At 43.6% G+C, this 17665-nt stretch overlaps 1 protein-coding gene and 1 pseudogene across 2 annotated transcripts; one reads left to right on the forward strand and one right to left on the reverse strand.

Moving 5' to 3' along the window:
- The first annotated feature begins 8526 nt into the window (after nucleotides 1-8526).
- LOC100391119 (olfactory receptor 6V1-like) lies at nucleotides 8527-17394 on the forward strand (annotated as a pseudogene). Its single transcript, XR_013524192.1, has one exon. The product of XR_013524192.1 is annotated as an olfactory receptor 6V1-like (transcript).
- Nucleotides 16278-17219, reverse strand: LOC100404298 (olfactory receptor 6V1). Its single transcript, XM_035254531.3, has one exon. The coding sequence runs from the start codon at nucleotides 17217-17219 to the stop codon at nucleotides 16278-16280; it is 942 nt and encodes a 313-aa protein (XP_035110422.2).
- Nucleotides 17395-17665: the final 271 nt, after the last annotated feature.

The raw sequence follows: 17665 nt of genomic DNA on the forward strand, positions 1-17665 counted from the left end.
CTTGTGTAATCTCAGTCCCTGAGTGCGGAATAGAAGATCAAAATAAAAGGACATTAGCAGTTAGGGTTTTTATGATAGTGGAAAGGACTGGCACACTTTTTTTTTTTAAATGTGTGGTAGAATGTGGGATGGGGGAGGATGTTGTAATATATGTTCCTAGGAGAGTAAGCTCCAAGCAGAAGGAACTGGTCATGATGAAGAGGGTAAGCTGATTTACGTGCTAGGAACAGACATTCTGTTGGTAATACGGAATGAGATTGTGCATGAGGCATGCTATTGGGTCAGTATGGGCTAAGGAGGCAGTGATAAGAGGGCTTCTGCCAGAGTGACGTTTGAATTTGATTTCAGGGTTTATAGGGAACCCAAATCAGTTCTGAGCTATTGATGATGTCATATTCTTGATGTTACCTACAGGACTGTGGAGCAACAACACCTGATGTCTCAGCCTTGGGGCCAAACCAGCCATTGTGTATAAAAGATCGAGGTCTCTAGGGAGAAAGTAGAATCAAGTGTGTGTGTGAGGGGGGGTGTGTGTGGTGTGTGTGTGTGGTGTGTGTGTGTGTGTGTGTGTGTGTTCATGCACATGTACAGATGGAGGGATGGTCATTGAGAGATAATTATTATTTTAGTAGGAGGGTATATGCAAAAATATATTGCAGCTCAAAAGGGATCATTGCTTTCCACTTCTCTTTAGGTTCCAGATCCATAAGGATGTAAAATAATTAGCTTTATGAAAGTCAGAGCAGAGAAACTGTACCTATTGATGGGCCTGTCATCACAGTTCCCCAACTGTCCAAAATCCCTGAGATAACCCTTAATGATGACATTCATCTACCGACCAATTTTTCTCCCACAAGCAAGCCAGTGATTGACAAAACCATTCTTAAGCAGACCCCAAACCAAGAGCTTCTTCCAGTCAAATTTTCACCCTGTTGACTTTGGGACACCTTTTATTGCCTATACATTAGAAAGGGGGAAGACATGAGCAAAGGAGATTTTCTGTGAGCAAAAGGGATTTTCTTTTCCTTTAGCAATGTCCTGCAAATCTCACCTTCCTGCATTTCTCTTATCTACCAGCCTTCAGGAAATGCAACAAGCTCAGAATCAGCCTACAGGTAGAATAGCATAAGGAGATGCAGGCAGATTATATAGTTGAAATGAACTCCAGGAGCCTCACTTCTGCTAAGCCCATGCTTGAAGAAGTAGGCAGTCATTGTCAGACTCCTTGATTTCATCTACCATTTAAAATGGTGTGAGGTCATTGCTTTCTCCAGTTAGGACATCTCTCACCATCACCCCCAGGAAGAGCTCATTTACTTGCTTGAGTTATTGCTTTCTCTCTATTGCCATCACTCTCTTTTTCTAGCCCTTTTGTCCCCTAAATCTTCAGTAAAAATATGTTTTTCCTGTCAGAGCTACATATTAATTCATGAGCTCTGCCTGAACAGTCTCCCTTCAGATTCTGGGCACTCAGAACCGTTACTTACATCATTTTTGCTGAGTGCCCTGCCTTAAGCAGCACACACCAGAATCTCTCTTGTGGTTTTTCTCCATTTCTTCTTCTCTCTTGTCTTTGGTCTGTTTCTTCCAGACTGATTATCACAGCACTTTTACTCGATTCAGCTCATGTAGTGATCATTCTGATTGCTTTCTAAACCTACTTTCTTTAAACAATCCCCGTGCCCCCAATTTCTCTATCTCACCTCAATCTCTTTCTACCACCATTTTTTTTTTTGGTCTCAGAAAGGTCACTCACAGCTTCTAGATACATATAAAATATGCTATAAAACTACTTAAAATGATTTGGGCATTCAAAGCCCCTATCCATTTTTGCTTTATTTTGCCATTTAAACATTAAGGTGGTGATGGTTGTGCCTACCACCAAATTTAATGTAAACCCGAGCAGAGAGTTGAAGCTCCAGCAGGGAAAACATATTCCCACATATCTGGGGAAAGGATGAGAAGTCGAGAAAAAAGACATATCTCACAGAAGCATGACTGTTGTATTTCCTTTAAATTCTGCCTCAGAACCCTTCTTCTGAAGCTTACATGCACAATCATGAAACTCTAGCCTGGGCTCAATCTTTGAGACAGATGTACTATGTTTGTTTGCTTGTTTGTTTGTTATTGTTTTGACAACATCCTCATGAAAATGCATTATGCAAATAGAAGTTCATCAAGAAAAGTTTCTGTTTTCACTTGTTAAATTTCAATTTTCAATTAAAATTGTTAGATAATTGAACAAAGTTGAACCGTTAGGTCAGGAGATGCTATATGTGATACTTGATCAGCAAATATATGAAAATGTGAAAGGCGAATGAGAAAACATCAGCATAGAGGGCATGCAAAGTCATGTGTAAAAGTCTAAAGTACACAAGCTGAAGATCACCTGTACTCTGCTCCTTGGAGTTCAAACCCAGCCACCACTCACTAGGTGCGCTTCCTGGAGCAAGGCTTCCTCTGTACCATCAGTAGTGGAATAAAGACTCTAATAATGGCTGCTTCACAGGCCTCATTTGAGAGGATCAAATGAGACAATGTCTGCAGGATCAGGTGATAAAGCTGTTATTGCCATGAAGTAGAGCAAGGGACAAAGGAGAAGGACTATGTCATTTCTTGAGTCCTGTGGTCCTGGAGGTGATGCATGTCCTTGGGCTGGTGGAGAAGTCAGGGAAACTGGTCTTGCTGACAAAAAGATACAAACTTCCTTTGGTGTTGGCAGTCACAATAAAATTCTACATTTATTAAAGTGTTCTAATGTCATATTTTAAAAATTTTTTCATAGCTGACATAATATACAAAATTACAAATTGACAACAATTTTTTGTCATTTATACACACACAAATTCCCTTTATGTATGTGCATATATAAGTGTGTATGTATATAATTACCATTTTATAATTGTAAACAGATCCCTGACTTCTCATTTTTGGCTCAGCCAGTATTTTAATTCTCAGGCCCTGGCCATTTCATTTTTCCAAAAATAGATGTGGTTTTCTACTTTGGCATTCCTCTCATTTTTCATTTATAAGAAAACAACAAAACAGTGGACCTATTTTTTTCCCTCCTGGGTGGCCAGAGGTAACAATTCTTTGCTCATTTTCTTTGTTCCTGAATTGCCTATGTCTGAAACAATTGGTGCCCAACTCCTTGTTCCTTCTCCCTCTTCTCCTCTCTCCAGCTTTTGGATCCCAGGGCTGTCGGGGCTGCACTGAGCTCTGTGCCCACAGGAGACAGGAGAGTGTGAGAGAGAGCAGTCACAGTTCCTAGGAGGCCCCTGTGGACTCACAGTTGCTGCTTGCTCCCTGGAGCTCACATTTCCCAAACTGAGGATGGTCCTGGGATGTGGCCAAGTCCCTAGTAGAGGCAACTGCTCCCTGGGAACCACCCTCAAGCTCCTATTCCAGACCCTGCTGGGGCATGAGCACTGAAGAGAGTGGGAAAATTCCACCTTTCTGAATCCCTTTCAGTTCCAGGTTTCCCACTGGGAGTGCCTGAATAGCAGGAGGAAGGAGATAAAGAGCCAGCTGGGCTGAGTGGAGCATCCCCATCCTGGGGACCTGTTGTTGCTCTTTCCTCTGGGCTGCCCCAGAGGACCCAGTGCCTGCAGAGAGCTTGAGAGGAAACTCTTCGCCCTATTCAACCCATTGTACTGTCCCTGTTGCCCACAGGGTCTGACCCCAAGTCCTGCATTTGAACCAGGATGTGACCTGGCACTGATGAGTCCTCCCTTTCCCTCCCTTTCTGTCATGCCCCTTTCATTACACCTATCACAGTTTTTTGTTTTAAACTTACTTACTGTCTGTTTGTGCAACTGAATGGTAAAACCCAGGGCTATTTTTAGCACTGCATTCTAGAGCACCAGCAGTATTTGGTACAGTCCATGACTTTCGGAATGAAGGAGTAAGTGAGTGAGTGAATGAATGATTCAGTTGCCTATGCCCTCCTGCTCACTGTGCTACTGCTGACATTCAGTGCAGCATTGCACTTCATCATGACAGGACTCCACCCCCTGCACTAGTTCCATTTTGCCCGCCCCTGGGGAAGAAGCTAAGGGTCTCTGTCCCACCCACTTCTTTTGCCCATTTCTCAGAGAATGATGCTGGGAAAGCTTAGCCTAGGTCCAGTACTGCAGTGTCTCTTTTTCTATTTGAGCCTCCCTAGACCTTTGCCTGCCTAGTACATGGTGCTCTTGCATCATTCATTGCTTTTAATTCTTACTGTCAGTTGGCCTGCTAGCCCCAGGGTGCTGTTCACCTCTATGTCCTCCCCTGGCCACCTGCCCCTTTCAAGACCTGGCAACAGTGAGGGATGTTCAGGTGCTTTCCTTGCTCTCTCCTCTTTTGCATTTCTCACCCTGCTCTTTCCCTCCCTGAGGAGCTCAACATGCCGCAGGACACTGATGATGGAAATTCCTGCCACAAAGAACCAGGGTGACAGTACTGCTACCCCTCCTGCATTCCCAGCTTGTCAGAAGCAGTCATTTCCTGGAGCAGAAACATTGTTTTATAAGTCAAAAAGGCGCAGGGATGTCTTTTTATTATAATTCAGCTAGGAGAACTGAGAGACTTAATGTAGAGAGGGAGAAAGATACATAATCGGGAAAGAACATTCGAATGGGTGCCAAGTCTCTGGAGTGTTATTATGTTATACGGAGATGGGCAAGCTATCTGCTAACTGGTGTTTTAACAGAGCTGCAAAATGCAAAACCTGCAGCATGAAGGACTTAGAAAGATACACAGGATCTCTTATCAGCAAGGATCCTTAACAGGAATGAGTGCGGGGAACTGAGGGCACTCTAGGGAGTCCAGGCTGAAGGTACAATGAATGTGTGACGCTGTCCAAAGCATATACTAAATAGCCAAACACAGCCTTGACTAGGCCATTCTGTAACAGCCAAGGCTGGGCTTGGCCTTTTTTTTTTTTTTTTTTGAGATGGAGTCTTGCTCTGTCACTCAGACTGAAGTGCAGTGGCACTATCTCGGCTCACTGCAACCTCTGCCTCCCGGGTTCAAGCAATTATCTGACTCAGCCTCTCGAGTAGCAGGGATTATAGGCACCTGCCACCACACCTGGCAAATTTTTGTATTTTTAGTAGAACAGGGTTTCTCCATTTTGGCCAGGCTGGTCGTGAACTCCTGACCTCATGATCCACCCACCTCGGCCTCCCAAAGTGCTGGGATTACAGGCATGAGCCACCGTGCCCCAGCCGCTTGGCCTGTTTTGATTGAGTACTGGATGGTCTACTGGTTGGACCAGTTGAGTTTGCCTGAATCTTGGGAATGCAGGAGTCCTGGGCTTCAGAGAGGATCTGTTCTCTAGCAAGGACAGGCTGCACTGAGGGAAACCTATTTTGTCAAATACTCTGATGTAGAAAAAAGTCTATTTGACATTCAAGTTACACTTTACCTGTGTTAACTTCACTTGTAATTAACAGTCAGTTTTCCAAAATAAAAACTTGGAATGTAAAATTATTGAACAAGCACAAGAAGCCCTAAAACTTACTCCGGGGACTCATCCCAAGTTGCAGGCTTGCTGAATTGGAGTTGAGGGGTGTTGTGACTCAGAGTCTTGATGCCTCAGAAAGAAGTGACTGACATGAATTTTGTATGAAGAGAGGAGCATCAGTCATCAAACCTGAGAGGAGAGTTGAGATTTTGATCAGGGAAAAAACAAACTAAGGGTGAAAAGTTTAAGCAGCTGAACAGAGGTTGGGAGGAGAAATGCAAGAGGGTTTGGGATGAGGGGTGAATGGCAAGGGCACAAAAATGGGGGCTGTGCTGAAGGCCAGTTTGAAAAGGAGGCCAGCTGGTGTGGTATGAAGCTAAGCCTGCCGCATGAACTGGAGTACTCCTGACTTGATTGTCTTAGAATTCTCCTTTGACTCTGATTCCAAGACTTGAGATGTTTTAGACTGCAGAGCCTCAAGATGTGATGTCTCTGAATCTTGGTAGAAAGATGTTGCTTTCTGAGTGGCAGGTGGAAAATAAAACACAAAACAGGCCCATGGGTTGAATTTCTCCTTCTGGCTTAGGAATTTATAACACCTGCAGAATATGAAGGGCATCAATATCGAGGCTGAATAGGGTGAGGTCACAGTCTGGGAAGTGGTAATTAGAGGAACAGCAGCTTCCTGGGTGTCTGGACAATCACAGATTCCCCATAAGAGATGGAGGGCTGAGGGCAGACCTTGTTTGGAGCACCTCTAACTAGTCTTGCAATAGCATTTGAGAGCCAACTTAGATCTTTCTGCTGGGAAAGGGACACCCTCCCCATCTCCTACCTATTACTGATAGTCCACAGCTGATTGTGGGACTTTAATACATTCATTCATTTGCCATGTATTAAATAGATTTTTTTGTAGGTATAAGCATTTTTATTTGTACATATAAGCAATAAGCTTTGAGTCCTGTGTTTGGAGATTGATATGACGCTGTACTTGATTGAACACTTTGCAGATTCCACATACTTGGGGTTTTGATTACTACAAACAAATAGATATTGGAATTGTAAACTCTAGGTTCAAATCCCAACTCAACATTTATTGATGATATGACTTGGGATTAAGATCCTTAAATGTTCAGAGCCTCTGTTTTTATCATCTATGATATGAAGTTGGTAATGATTGCGCCCTCAGTGAATGGGATCTACCCATGCCCAACCCTTTATCCACAAGTATGTAATCAAAATGCTTTGAATACTGAAAGTTCCATCTTAAATGTTGAGTCAAAGCAATTAAATGGCTTAACTTGTTCTGAACTAATAAACATGAGCCCATTTCTGCCTTTATTTCATTGAGTGTGAATATTTTTGTATTTTGCTGCAAAAATAATAGTGTGCTTGATTCCAGGATCCTGCCTTTCTGGGCTTGGTCTCATTTTAGGTTTCTGATAAGAAATTACGGGGTTGTGATTGCCCCATTACATTTTGTTAAAGTCCTCATAGCACACATACACATTATCATTAAAGAAAATATGAGTTTCCGTTTGGCAAAACTTTACTTCTCAGGACCAAAAGTGAAAACCTAACATATGTGCTGATTCGTTTAACCACAATTATTATTATCATTATTTTGAGAGAGTGTCTTCTTTGTGGCCCAGGCTGTAGTGCAGTGTTGTAATCACAATTTATTGCTTTCTTATTTTTGTAGAGATAGGGTCTCTCTATGTATTTTTTTATTGCATTTTAGGTTTTGGGGTGCATGTGAAGAACATGCAAGACAGTTGCATAGGTACACACATGGCAGTGTGATTTGCTGCCTTCCTCCCTGGGTCTCTCTATGTTACCCAGGCTGGGTCTCAAACTCCTGGCCTCAGGCAGTTCTCCTGAGTCTGCCTCCCAAAGTGCTGGGATTACAGGTGTAAGCCAGTGCACCTGACCTGTTTAACTAAAATGTAATGACCATTTACACTGTGCAAGGCATGTTGCTTGGTATTCTGAGGATTATAAAGATGAAAAACGAGCCCTGACACTGAGATACTGGGAGTCCAGGATTTGGAATCTGACTGGTACACAATTATAATGCAAGGCAGATCATGTTAACTTTCCTGATTGGAAACTCCAGGCAGGATTACTTCACATCTGCATAGAGGAGCTTTGTAAAGGAGGGGACATTTGAGATTGTCCCTGGTTGGTGATTAAGAATTTGCCAGGCAAAGATGGCAGAACAAAGTATTCTAAGCACAGGAATAAAAACGGAAGGGTTTGAAGGCAAAGTGGAATTAACTTATGGAGAATAGCAAGGTTTCAGTTTGGTGGTAGCACAAAGTGTGTGACCAGGAGGTGGGAGGGTGAAGCTTTGGGGGTAGTGAATGAACAGAGTCATGCAGGGAAGAAGTTGCCAGGGAGAATTTGTGCTTGGTTTGACTGACAAGGGAAGAGATTGTTGTTGTTAATATTTTTTATCACTAAAATAATATATAAAGATAATTCAAATTTAAGTGAACAGAATTTGGAAATGAGTATGTGCATATAGAAGAACAAAGGGTACAAGGTTTTAGTTGGGTGGGAAGAATAAGTTCTAGCAATCTAGTGTTCAGCATAGGGATTACAGGTAGTGATACTGTGTTACATACTTGACATTTGCTAAAAGGGTCGACCTTAGGTCATCTCAGTACACACGAAAAATGGTAACTCTATAAAGAGATGGATATAATCATTAGCTTGACTATAGCAATAAGTTTACTAAGTATATTTATATCCAAACCTCATGCTATGTACACTTGATATGGTTTGGCTATGTCCCCACCCAAATCTCATCTTGAGTTGTACTTCCCATAATCCCCACATCCTGTGGGAATGACCCTGTGGGAGGTAATTGAATCATGGGGGTGGTTACCTCCATGCTGTTCTCGTGATAGTGAGTTCTCATGAGATCTGATAGTTTTATAAGGGTCTTTTTCTCTCCTTTGCTCCACAGTTCTCCTTGCTGCTGCCATGTGAAGAAGAACATGTTTGCTTCATCTTCCATCATGATCATACGTTTCCTGAGGCCTCTCCAGCCATGCTGAACTGTAAGTCAATTAAACCTATTTTCTTTATAAATTATCCAGTCTTGGGTGGGCCCTTATAGCAGTGTGAGAACAGACTAATATAACACATTAAATATATGTAATTTCAATACAAGATGTTTAAAAAGTAAATTTTTGTAACCCACACCCAGATATAGCCATTGTTAATATTTTAAAATGCATCCTTTTACTCTTTTTCTGAATGATGATATATAGTTGGCTAGTTTGATTGATTTTGAAAGTAATTGTAAGTGAAATCCCATTGTGACAGATTATTAAAAACAGTTGAATGACACAGTAACTTAGGAAAATAAAATATAATAGTATGGTACATGGATAGGTTGGTGATTGAGCAATCTACCAATAAAAAAAAAATTAAGAATGTTGTTTCAGTGGTTGAGAGGAAACAGATCCTGAAACTAGGGTGATGGCTATGGATAAAAAAAGGAAGACTAGATGCTTCCAGGTTCCAGCCCAGATGACTGGGGAATTGGGAGTCATGAACATGGTCTTTGCAGGAGGGGAGGACTATGCGTGTATCTTTAGATGTGTTGAATGTGCGGTCAATCTGGTGGTTAGAGATGTGGGCTGGGACTCAGAGGAGGACAAAATCCAGATTTGAAATTCATTTACATTTTAAAGATTGCTTTGGTTAAAGAAGGTGAGATTTCTGAAGGAGAAAATAGGATTTTTTTTTAAATATAAGAAATGTGGGGACATCCATGTTTAGAAAATGGCAGAAGACAGGGAGCTAGAGGAGGCAGACAAGGGAAACTAGGCTGGTAGGAGAAATTCAAGAATTCAGGGTCCTTGCAGTCAAGGGTGGGCATGAATTCAAAAATGGGTTATCTGTACCCTGAAATGTTATAGAGAAGAAAAAGAGGATGAGGATTGGGCAAAAAAGATGGAAGGAAGTAATGTGTAAGGTATCTAGCACATTGTCTGGCACAGGGAAAGAACAATAAATATCAGCTATTATTTGAGCAACAGATCATTAGATTTGGCAGTTAGGAAGTGTTTACCACTTCACCCTCAGACCCAGCCAAATGTCTTGTACAGAGTTGGAGCTTATTAAGTGTGTTGTATAATATATGCAGTGAGTAGACTACAGAAGAGGAAGAGCTTAAGAGTAGTGATAACGTAGAGGTGGCCAAGTCGTAAATCTACTCATCCCAGGCAGTAATCCATTCCTCACCCCAGGGAAACTCCTTCCCTTTGAGAATGTGTCTTCTGGGGTCAACTGTGGACACAGGCTACTGTGCTTGGGGAGCCAGGCCAGCACCGTGGGGACCTGATCAAGAGAGAGATTGATGCCAATCTCCTACTAACATTTCCCAACCCCTCGCAGGTGTCACATAGAATGGGCATCAAGTACAATGGGTAACTACAGCATTGTCAGGGAGTTTGAGCTCCTGGGATTTTCTCATCTCCATGAGATCCAGGTTCTGCTATTTGCTGTGATCCTGTTGATATATGTGCTGATGCTGCTGAGCAACCTGGCCATCATCAGCCTCACTTTCCTAGACTTCTACCTTCACTCACCTATGTACTTCTTCCTCTGCAACTTCTCCCTCATGGAGATGCTGGTCACCTCCACTGTGGTACCTAGGATTTTGGTAGACCTGCTATCCATTCACAGGACCATGTCCTTGGCCGAATGCCTAACCCAGTCTTTCTTTTACTTCTCCCTGGGCTCCACCAACTTCCTGATCCTCAACATCTTGGCCTTTGGTCACTACATGGCCATCTGCCACCCCCTGCACTACCCAACCATCATGAACGGTCCAGTGTGTGTGAAGCTGGTGGTGGCCTGTTGGATGTTTGGGTTCCTCTTCATTGTCTCTCCCACACTGCAGAAAACATGGCTCTGGTTCTATGTGGCCCTAATGTCATTGACCACTACTTCTGTGACTCTGCCCCACTGCTCAAGCTTGCCTGCTCTGACACCCACCACACTAAGCGCAGGGACCTCTTCCTGTCCCTGATCTTTTTGATGACCACCATGCTGCTCATTATTCTCTGCTACATCCTCATTGTGGCTGCAGTGCTGCACATCCCCTCCTCCTCTGGGGGCCAGAAGGCCTTCTCCACCTGCGCCTCTCACCTCACAGTGGTGGTTCTGAGCTATGGCAATGCCATCTTCATCTATGTGAGGCCAGGCAAGGGCCACTCCACACACCTCAACAAAATGGTGGCCCTGGTGACTGCAATGGTAACCCCTTCATCTTCACCTTCTGGAATGAGGTCAAGGATGTCATGTAGGATGTGACCAAAAGGATCTTCCTTAGAGACCCAGCACCTGGAGGTGAGAGGGTGAGCTCTTAACAGGGCTGGAGAGTACCTGGCAAGTCAAGAGTAGACTTGCCACAGGTGGGCACCCACATGCCCAGGCTGGAGCTCCTCAATCTCTTTTTTCTCAGTCTCTGCTGCTCCCTCATCTTCAGGCAAGTTTCTTCTCCTGCACTGCAGAGAACTAATGACACATACTGTTACAGTGTCTCAAAGGCAAGTTTCTGTGCATCTGAGATAGTTAAAGAACAGATAGGGAATGTGGTGTAAATACACCGTAATAATAATTTAGCTATTATTAAAATGTCCTATTAAAACCTCTCTTTCTCAGATCTGTGGTTTTGCTTACATTCTTTTAAGTTGCTTTGTGTTTGACTTTTATTTTGGGTAGGTTTCCTTTCCAGGACCTGGTTTCAAGGTCTAGGATAGGGTTCTGAAAATGGGAGGTGCTCTAAGAAGAGCAGAGAGGCCTGGCACCCCAGCACAGGAGGAGTCATGTGCCTCTGTTGGTTCCCCTCTCTTGGACTGACTGCTCCTTGATGGAAGCACCCCTCACACCCAGGCTTCCCACTTCTTCCATCTGGCCCTGATTACCAGGATGGTCGAAGCAAAGATGGCAGAAGTCAGACGAGAAGGAGTAAATGGAGTGGGACTGATATTGTGGGTCATGGGGTGGGAGGGCTGATGAAAGAGGCATTCCTTGGAAATCTGTGGATGGCATGGAAAGTCATGGGAAGATGATGGGGGCAGGAAGAGCTCCAGGTCTGGTTTCTTATACTAGACTGAGTCTCAACTAGGCTGGGCTAGAATTAGCAAAGCAGGACAAAGAGTAGATACAAACTTCCTCTCACTTCTGAAGCTGGCTCCATCCACAGATCCCTAGAGGAGAGGCCCTGCTCATAACTTGCAGTGTGAAATCGCAGTGTGGGAGCCACCCCCTAGGGCCAAGACTATGAAGAATAGTTGTAGGGGAAGCCTTCCAGGACACAGAGCCTGGAGGCAACACTGTCTTACTGGCTCTGCCATTTAGCTTGATCTCTAATGTAGCTTTCTTTTTTTTCCCAACTACCACAGTACATGTTTGCATTTGTGGGCCTCACCAAAAGTGGGAAGATACTTCTGATTCTGCTGTAAAGGCCAGTAGGGAAAAGTTTTACATCCAAGAACTTTGTCTTTTTCACTTCTCAAGAGACTAATTACTTGCCCTCCTTACAAACTTCCTGAAAAAACTGAAAAGCTAAGTGGGAAGTAATTATCTCCTTCTGAGATGCAGATACGTTTCCTTGGCTTCTTCTCCTAAAATAATCAGCACAGGAGTCACTCAGTGTCCTCTCTGGGGACTCCTTCCTGCACTTTCTCATCTCTGCACATTCCCCTCTTTAAAAACTAAAAATAATCAATATCCTGTAGCCAGCTATTGCCTGTTTTTCATAGGATTTCCTTGGAAGTGGGGTCTCTGGTCAGTTTTGGGGAAGGTATGAATTGCTTTGGGCCTTCGCAGCCATCACCCAATGTAATCCAGCATCACGCAGCCTGACCAGCCCCACAGCCTTGCCTGTGGTTCTTTGCTCTTCAAAGTGTGCTTCTTGAGGCTGGGCACAGTGGCTCACACCTGTAATCCTAGCACTTTGGGAGGCCAAGGAGGGTGGATGATGAAGTCAGAAGATTGAGACCATCCTGGCCAGTGTGATGAAACCCCATCTCTACTAAAAATACAAAAAAATTAGCCAGGCATGGTGGTGTGTGCCTGTAATCTCAGCCACTCAGGAGGTTGAGGCAGGAGAATCGCTGGAACCCGGGAGGCGGAGGTTGCAGTGAGCCGAAATTGTGTCACTGCACTCCAGCCTGGGTAACAGAGTGAGACTGTCTCAAAACAAACAAACAAACAAACAAACAAACAAACAAACAAACAAAACCCAAAGTGTCCTCCTTGAAACAGCAGTAGCCTCTCCTGGGAGCTTATTGGAAATGCAGAGTCTCAGGCTGAGATCTCCTAAATCAGAATCTGCATTTGTGCAAGATACCCAGGTGATTCCTGTGTACATTAATATCTGAGTAACGCTGATCTAGACAATATGCTGATGGAATTTTCAAACAGGAAATTGTCTAAGAAAGCCCTTGTTCCAGTCTCAACAATGTGAAGGGCATTGGAAGAGGGAATTTGGGGATGCATCTGCTATTATTGGAGGCATTTTTTTCTTAGTAACTTTTATTCCAGGTCCTGTTTCTGGAGACAGTAACCAGGATACAGACCCTGAAGATTCTCATCCTAGTCTGACTTTAAACTTCTTGAGTGACTCTATCGAGAGGCCCAGCCTCTGGTTCACTGTTAGAATTCCATGTGGATGTGACCTGGAGATGTCTGGATATATTGGTTCCAGACATTTCCTATATTTCAAATGTTCATGGAATCAATTGTGAGAAATAAAATACAAATTTCTTTCCTTCTTTTCAACTTTTATTTTGGGTTCAAGGGGTACATGTGCAAGTTTGTTGCATGGATAAATTGCATGTTGCTGGAGTTTCGTGTGCAGATAACTTTGTCACCCAAGTAATCAGCATAATACCTAATAGACAGTTTTTTGATCCTCACACTCCTCCCTCCCTCCACCCTCAAGTAGGTCCCAGTGTCTACAATACCCTTCTTTGTGCCCATGTATACTCAATGTTTAGCTCCCATTTATAAGAGAAAACACGGTATTTGGTTTTCTGTTTCTGTCTTAATTTGCTTACGATAATGGCTTCCAGCTCCATCTGAGTTTCTGCAAATGACATGACTTTACTCTTTTTTATGGCTGCATAGTATTCTCTGGAGTATATGTACCACGTTTTCTTTATCCAGTCCACCATTAATGGGCATCTAGGTTGCTTCTATGTCTTTGATGTTGAAACACAATCTTTAAAAGTGACATTGAATCTATACTTGCTTTCTGTCAATATATGTTTCTTTCAAGTGATGGAGACTAAGTGTGCAATAACTGTGAGGAACGGGGTTACCAGAATTGCTGACAGATATGTACTCCGGAGGGGTTTAGAGGAGGCAAAACTGAGCAACTTCAGATCCTGGAGAGTCCAACTTTGAATCAACCCCTCTTTTAATTCAGATGGAAGAAGAAAATTTCAAAGGTGGGGAGATGGAAAAACAGTTTGAAGAATCAGATTCTGCTGTCAGTTCTGCCGTTTCTTTGACCAACTCATTTTTCCTCTCAGCCGTGTTTCCCTTGCCCACTAAAGTGGATCAGGAACACTGCTTGCTGCAGTTTCAGAATCAGAAAGTTTCCTTCTGAGCTCTCATACACTCTATAGGAAAACACCTTATGAAATTAACCACACTTTTTAATTTTCCCAGCACATGGGGAACTCTTTGAGGTCAGACTCCGCATTTCTTTCATCTTTAACAGTCACTGCTGTTAAAGTGTTTTGCTCATGATGGGTGATCTCGGTGAATCTTTATTTAGTTGAATTACTATGAGGGTAAAACCGAATGGAAAATATATGTAAAGGTGGCTCATAAAGTATAAAAAGTATACAAAAGTAAGATATTGCTAGTAGAACTGTTCTTACTTTACTCATCCTTCTTTCATTTACTCTACAAATACTTTTCTAGGTAGCAAGCAGAGAATAATTAGAGGGAAAAAACATCAATTCATTCAATAGCTACTGCAGACACCAGAGTCATTGCTCGGTTATATAATTAAAGAACAAGCAAAATTTTGGTCCAGAAATGGAAACTAGGAACTTAAAAAGACCCTCCGACTTGAGTTAGGGGTATTTCAGCAAGCAAGAAAGACACTTCCAGAAAGCCAGAGAAAGGGGGGCCTCATTTAGGAAGGAGTTAGCTTGGAGTGAACGGGGTCACGAGAAGAACCAGTGGGCTGCTAAGTGAGCCCCATCTTCCAGGCTCCAAAGGAGTCGACCTCTTTCACTTCCACATAGTGGATTTTTTAAATGCTTGACATTTGTGATAAATTAGTAGTTTTATTGTTTTCAAGTATGTGTAGCTACGAATAAACTTCTGATTGTAGTTTATATATCACAAATTGGGAAATGGTGTTTGGTAAAAGTGTATTTACAGAAACAATGTGTCAGAACAGCTTAAATCGGGGCTACTTTAGAAAATTCTGCATCGGCAAAAGCTAAGGGAACTCCGTGATCCTGAGGTCAAAGTAACTGAAAGATTTTTAACTTTCAGGCGATAGTTGGAGGAAGGAGGACAGCAGAGCTGATGCTTTATTCCAAAGGCAGCATGGCACATCATAGGCTTTCAAGTATTTTATTCGCACACATATGTGAACGTAACATAATGTTCATATTTTATGTAATGTGTAGCATAATATGTATGTGTGTAAAATAGGATATATAATGACTGAATAAATGAACTTACTAGATGTATTACAATCCCTTGCCTTCAGGCAAACGAATGTTTCTAATCATACAGAAGCAAAGTCTATCCTTCTAAAACTCTGAATATTTCCTCTCTGGAAACCATGTAATTCCTCACTAGTGGAGATTTATCTTGTTTAATTTTTCTGTTTCGTCTTTCTCTGAGGCAAAGGTACCTGATGAATTGCACTCTCACACTGTCCACCTTATATTCGATGTGCTACTCAGGTGTCATCTCACCAGGAAGCCGTCGCTCAGCCCCGTCTGGTCTCAGCGTTGCTCTCCTGGGTGCTCATAAACCTTCTGGGATTCCACTGTTGCATATTCCCTGCTGTGCTGGAAACAGCCCTTTATCACCCTATCACTCTTTCCTTCCTTAGGCCAAGAGCTTTGTCAGGTTAAGGACCATTTATGCCATCTTTACCTTCTTACCCTATACCTGTTGCAGTGCCTGAGACACACAGCCTACTCATATTGGTGAAATGAATAAATAAATGGATGAATAATTATACAAGGACCCAGCCCCCCACCCCATACACTCACACACACATTGAAAAACAATCGGTTTGTTTTTGGTAAGGTTTGCTTCTTCCCTTGATCCCAGGTAGCCCAAGGACTCGTGGTGCCTCCATTCAGCAATGGATGCACATTGTGACAGAGAAGCACACCCTGAACACATACACACATGCACACACACATGCACACACACATGCACACACATGCATATGCACATGCATACACACATGCACACATATGTACACACATACGTACACATATATATATACTGGGACTGGATACTATCTCTTCATCAGAGAGCACTTCTTGACTACTCTTCCTTAAATGCAAAGCACATGCACTTCCCTTTACTGAAAGCTCTGGGCTACTCTCAGAGTTCTTATGGCTGCCAGGGGATATAGGGAACACTTCCATGGTGGCCCTTAAAAGCTTTGGACCAGACTGTGCAGCACTGAGGGCTCACTGTAGGAAAAGAAAACTAAAGAAACTCAACAGTGGTCTTCCCACTTGCCAGAAGTCTCTCTCCTTACAGAACTGCTCGATGGAGACAGGCCGGAGGCCCCTGCACCCTGGGCTCATTATCGTGCTTTGCGAAGGCCTTTCAGCCTCTGCATCTGCCCCTGTAGCACTGTTTTAACTATTTCATTGCGGAAAGTAAGGATAAAGGGATTGAGGAAGGGGGTGAGAACTGAAGTCACCAAGGCCACAACCTTCTTGACTTGCGCAGAGTGAGCTGTGCCAGGCCTGACATACAGAAAGATGGTACTACCATAACCAATGAAGACCAGTGTGAGGTGAGACCCACAGGTGGAGAAAGTCTTCTGGCGGTTGCTGGCAGAGGGGATCCGTAGCACAGTGGTCACTATGTAGCCATAGGAGATGAGGGTCACCAGGAAGGAGCTGAGGACAAAGGCCAAGGCCATCAGAAAGTCCCAGAATTCCAGTAGGTGGGTGTCAGAGCAGGACAACTGTAGGAGAGGTGCATTGTCACAGAAGAAGTGGTTAATGACGTTGCCGTGGCAATAATCAAGATGAGCTCGAGAGAGGACAGTGGGTACCATGGCTAGGAAAGGAACTGCCCAGGCAGCCCCAGCCAGCTGGACACACACAGCCCGGCTCATCAGCGTGCCATAGCGCAGTGGGTGGCAGATAGCCACAAAGCGGTCAAGGGCCATATCTGCCAGGATGAGGAAAGAGGTGGAACCCAAGGAAAAGTAGAAGTAGAACTGGACCATGCAGCCAGTGAAGGTAATGACTTTGTGGGGGACCAGCAGGTCTGAGAGCATCCTGGGCACTGCAGTCATGGTTACCAAGATCTCCAGCAAGGAAAAATTGCCCAGGAAGAAGTACATGGGTGTATGTAAGTGGGTGTCAGCTACAATCATAACTATGATGATGGTGTTTCCCATGAAGGCGAGAAGGTAAAGCACAAGGAAGGGGCCATACAGAAGAGCCTGCAGCTCGCCGAGGGAAGAGAAGCCTGAGAGGACAAATTCCGAGGGCTGACTCAGATTTGCCATGATCCACGGGCTGGGGTCCTACAGGCAAGGGAAACAAAAGGCAGCTGGAGAGGCAGAAACAGAGAGAGACAGAGAACCACTGACCACGAAACAGAAGAAACAGGGACAGAGACAGAGAATAGAGAGAGAGAGGCAAGTAGCCAGCGAGTGATAAACAGAAAAGCAGAAAGAAAAAGCAATAAAGATAACAGAATGGGAATAGGAGAATCATAGCAAAACAGAGTGAAGGTATCCGAGAAGTGAAAGGCATAGAAAGCCATTGTGAAAAAGAGAGAAGGCTGGGAATAGTGGCTCACGCCTGTAATCCCAGTGGGCTGGGGCGGGTGGATAACTTGAGGTCTGGAGTTCAAGACCAGTGTGGCCTGCATGATGAAACCCTGTCTGTACTAAAAATACAAAAATAAGCCAGGTGTAGGCACCTGCAATCTCAGCTACCTGGCAGGCTG

The sequence above is a fragment of the Callithrix jacchus genome, chromosome 11 (genome assembly GCF_049354715.1).
Source record: "Callithrix jacchus isolate 240 chromosome 11, calJac240_pri, whole genome shotgun sequence".
In the NCBI taxonomy this organism is placed as follows: domain Eukaryota; kingdom Metazoa; phylum Chordata; class Mammalia; order Primates; family Cebidae; genus Callithrix; species Callithrix jacchus.

Coding starts and splice junctions, on each gene's coding strand:
- LOC100404298 (XM_035254531.3), bottom strand. CDS start 17,219: ATGGCAAATCTGAGTCAGCCCTCGGAATTTGTCCTCTCAGGCTTCTCT.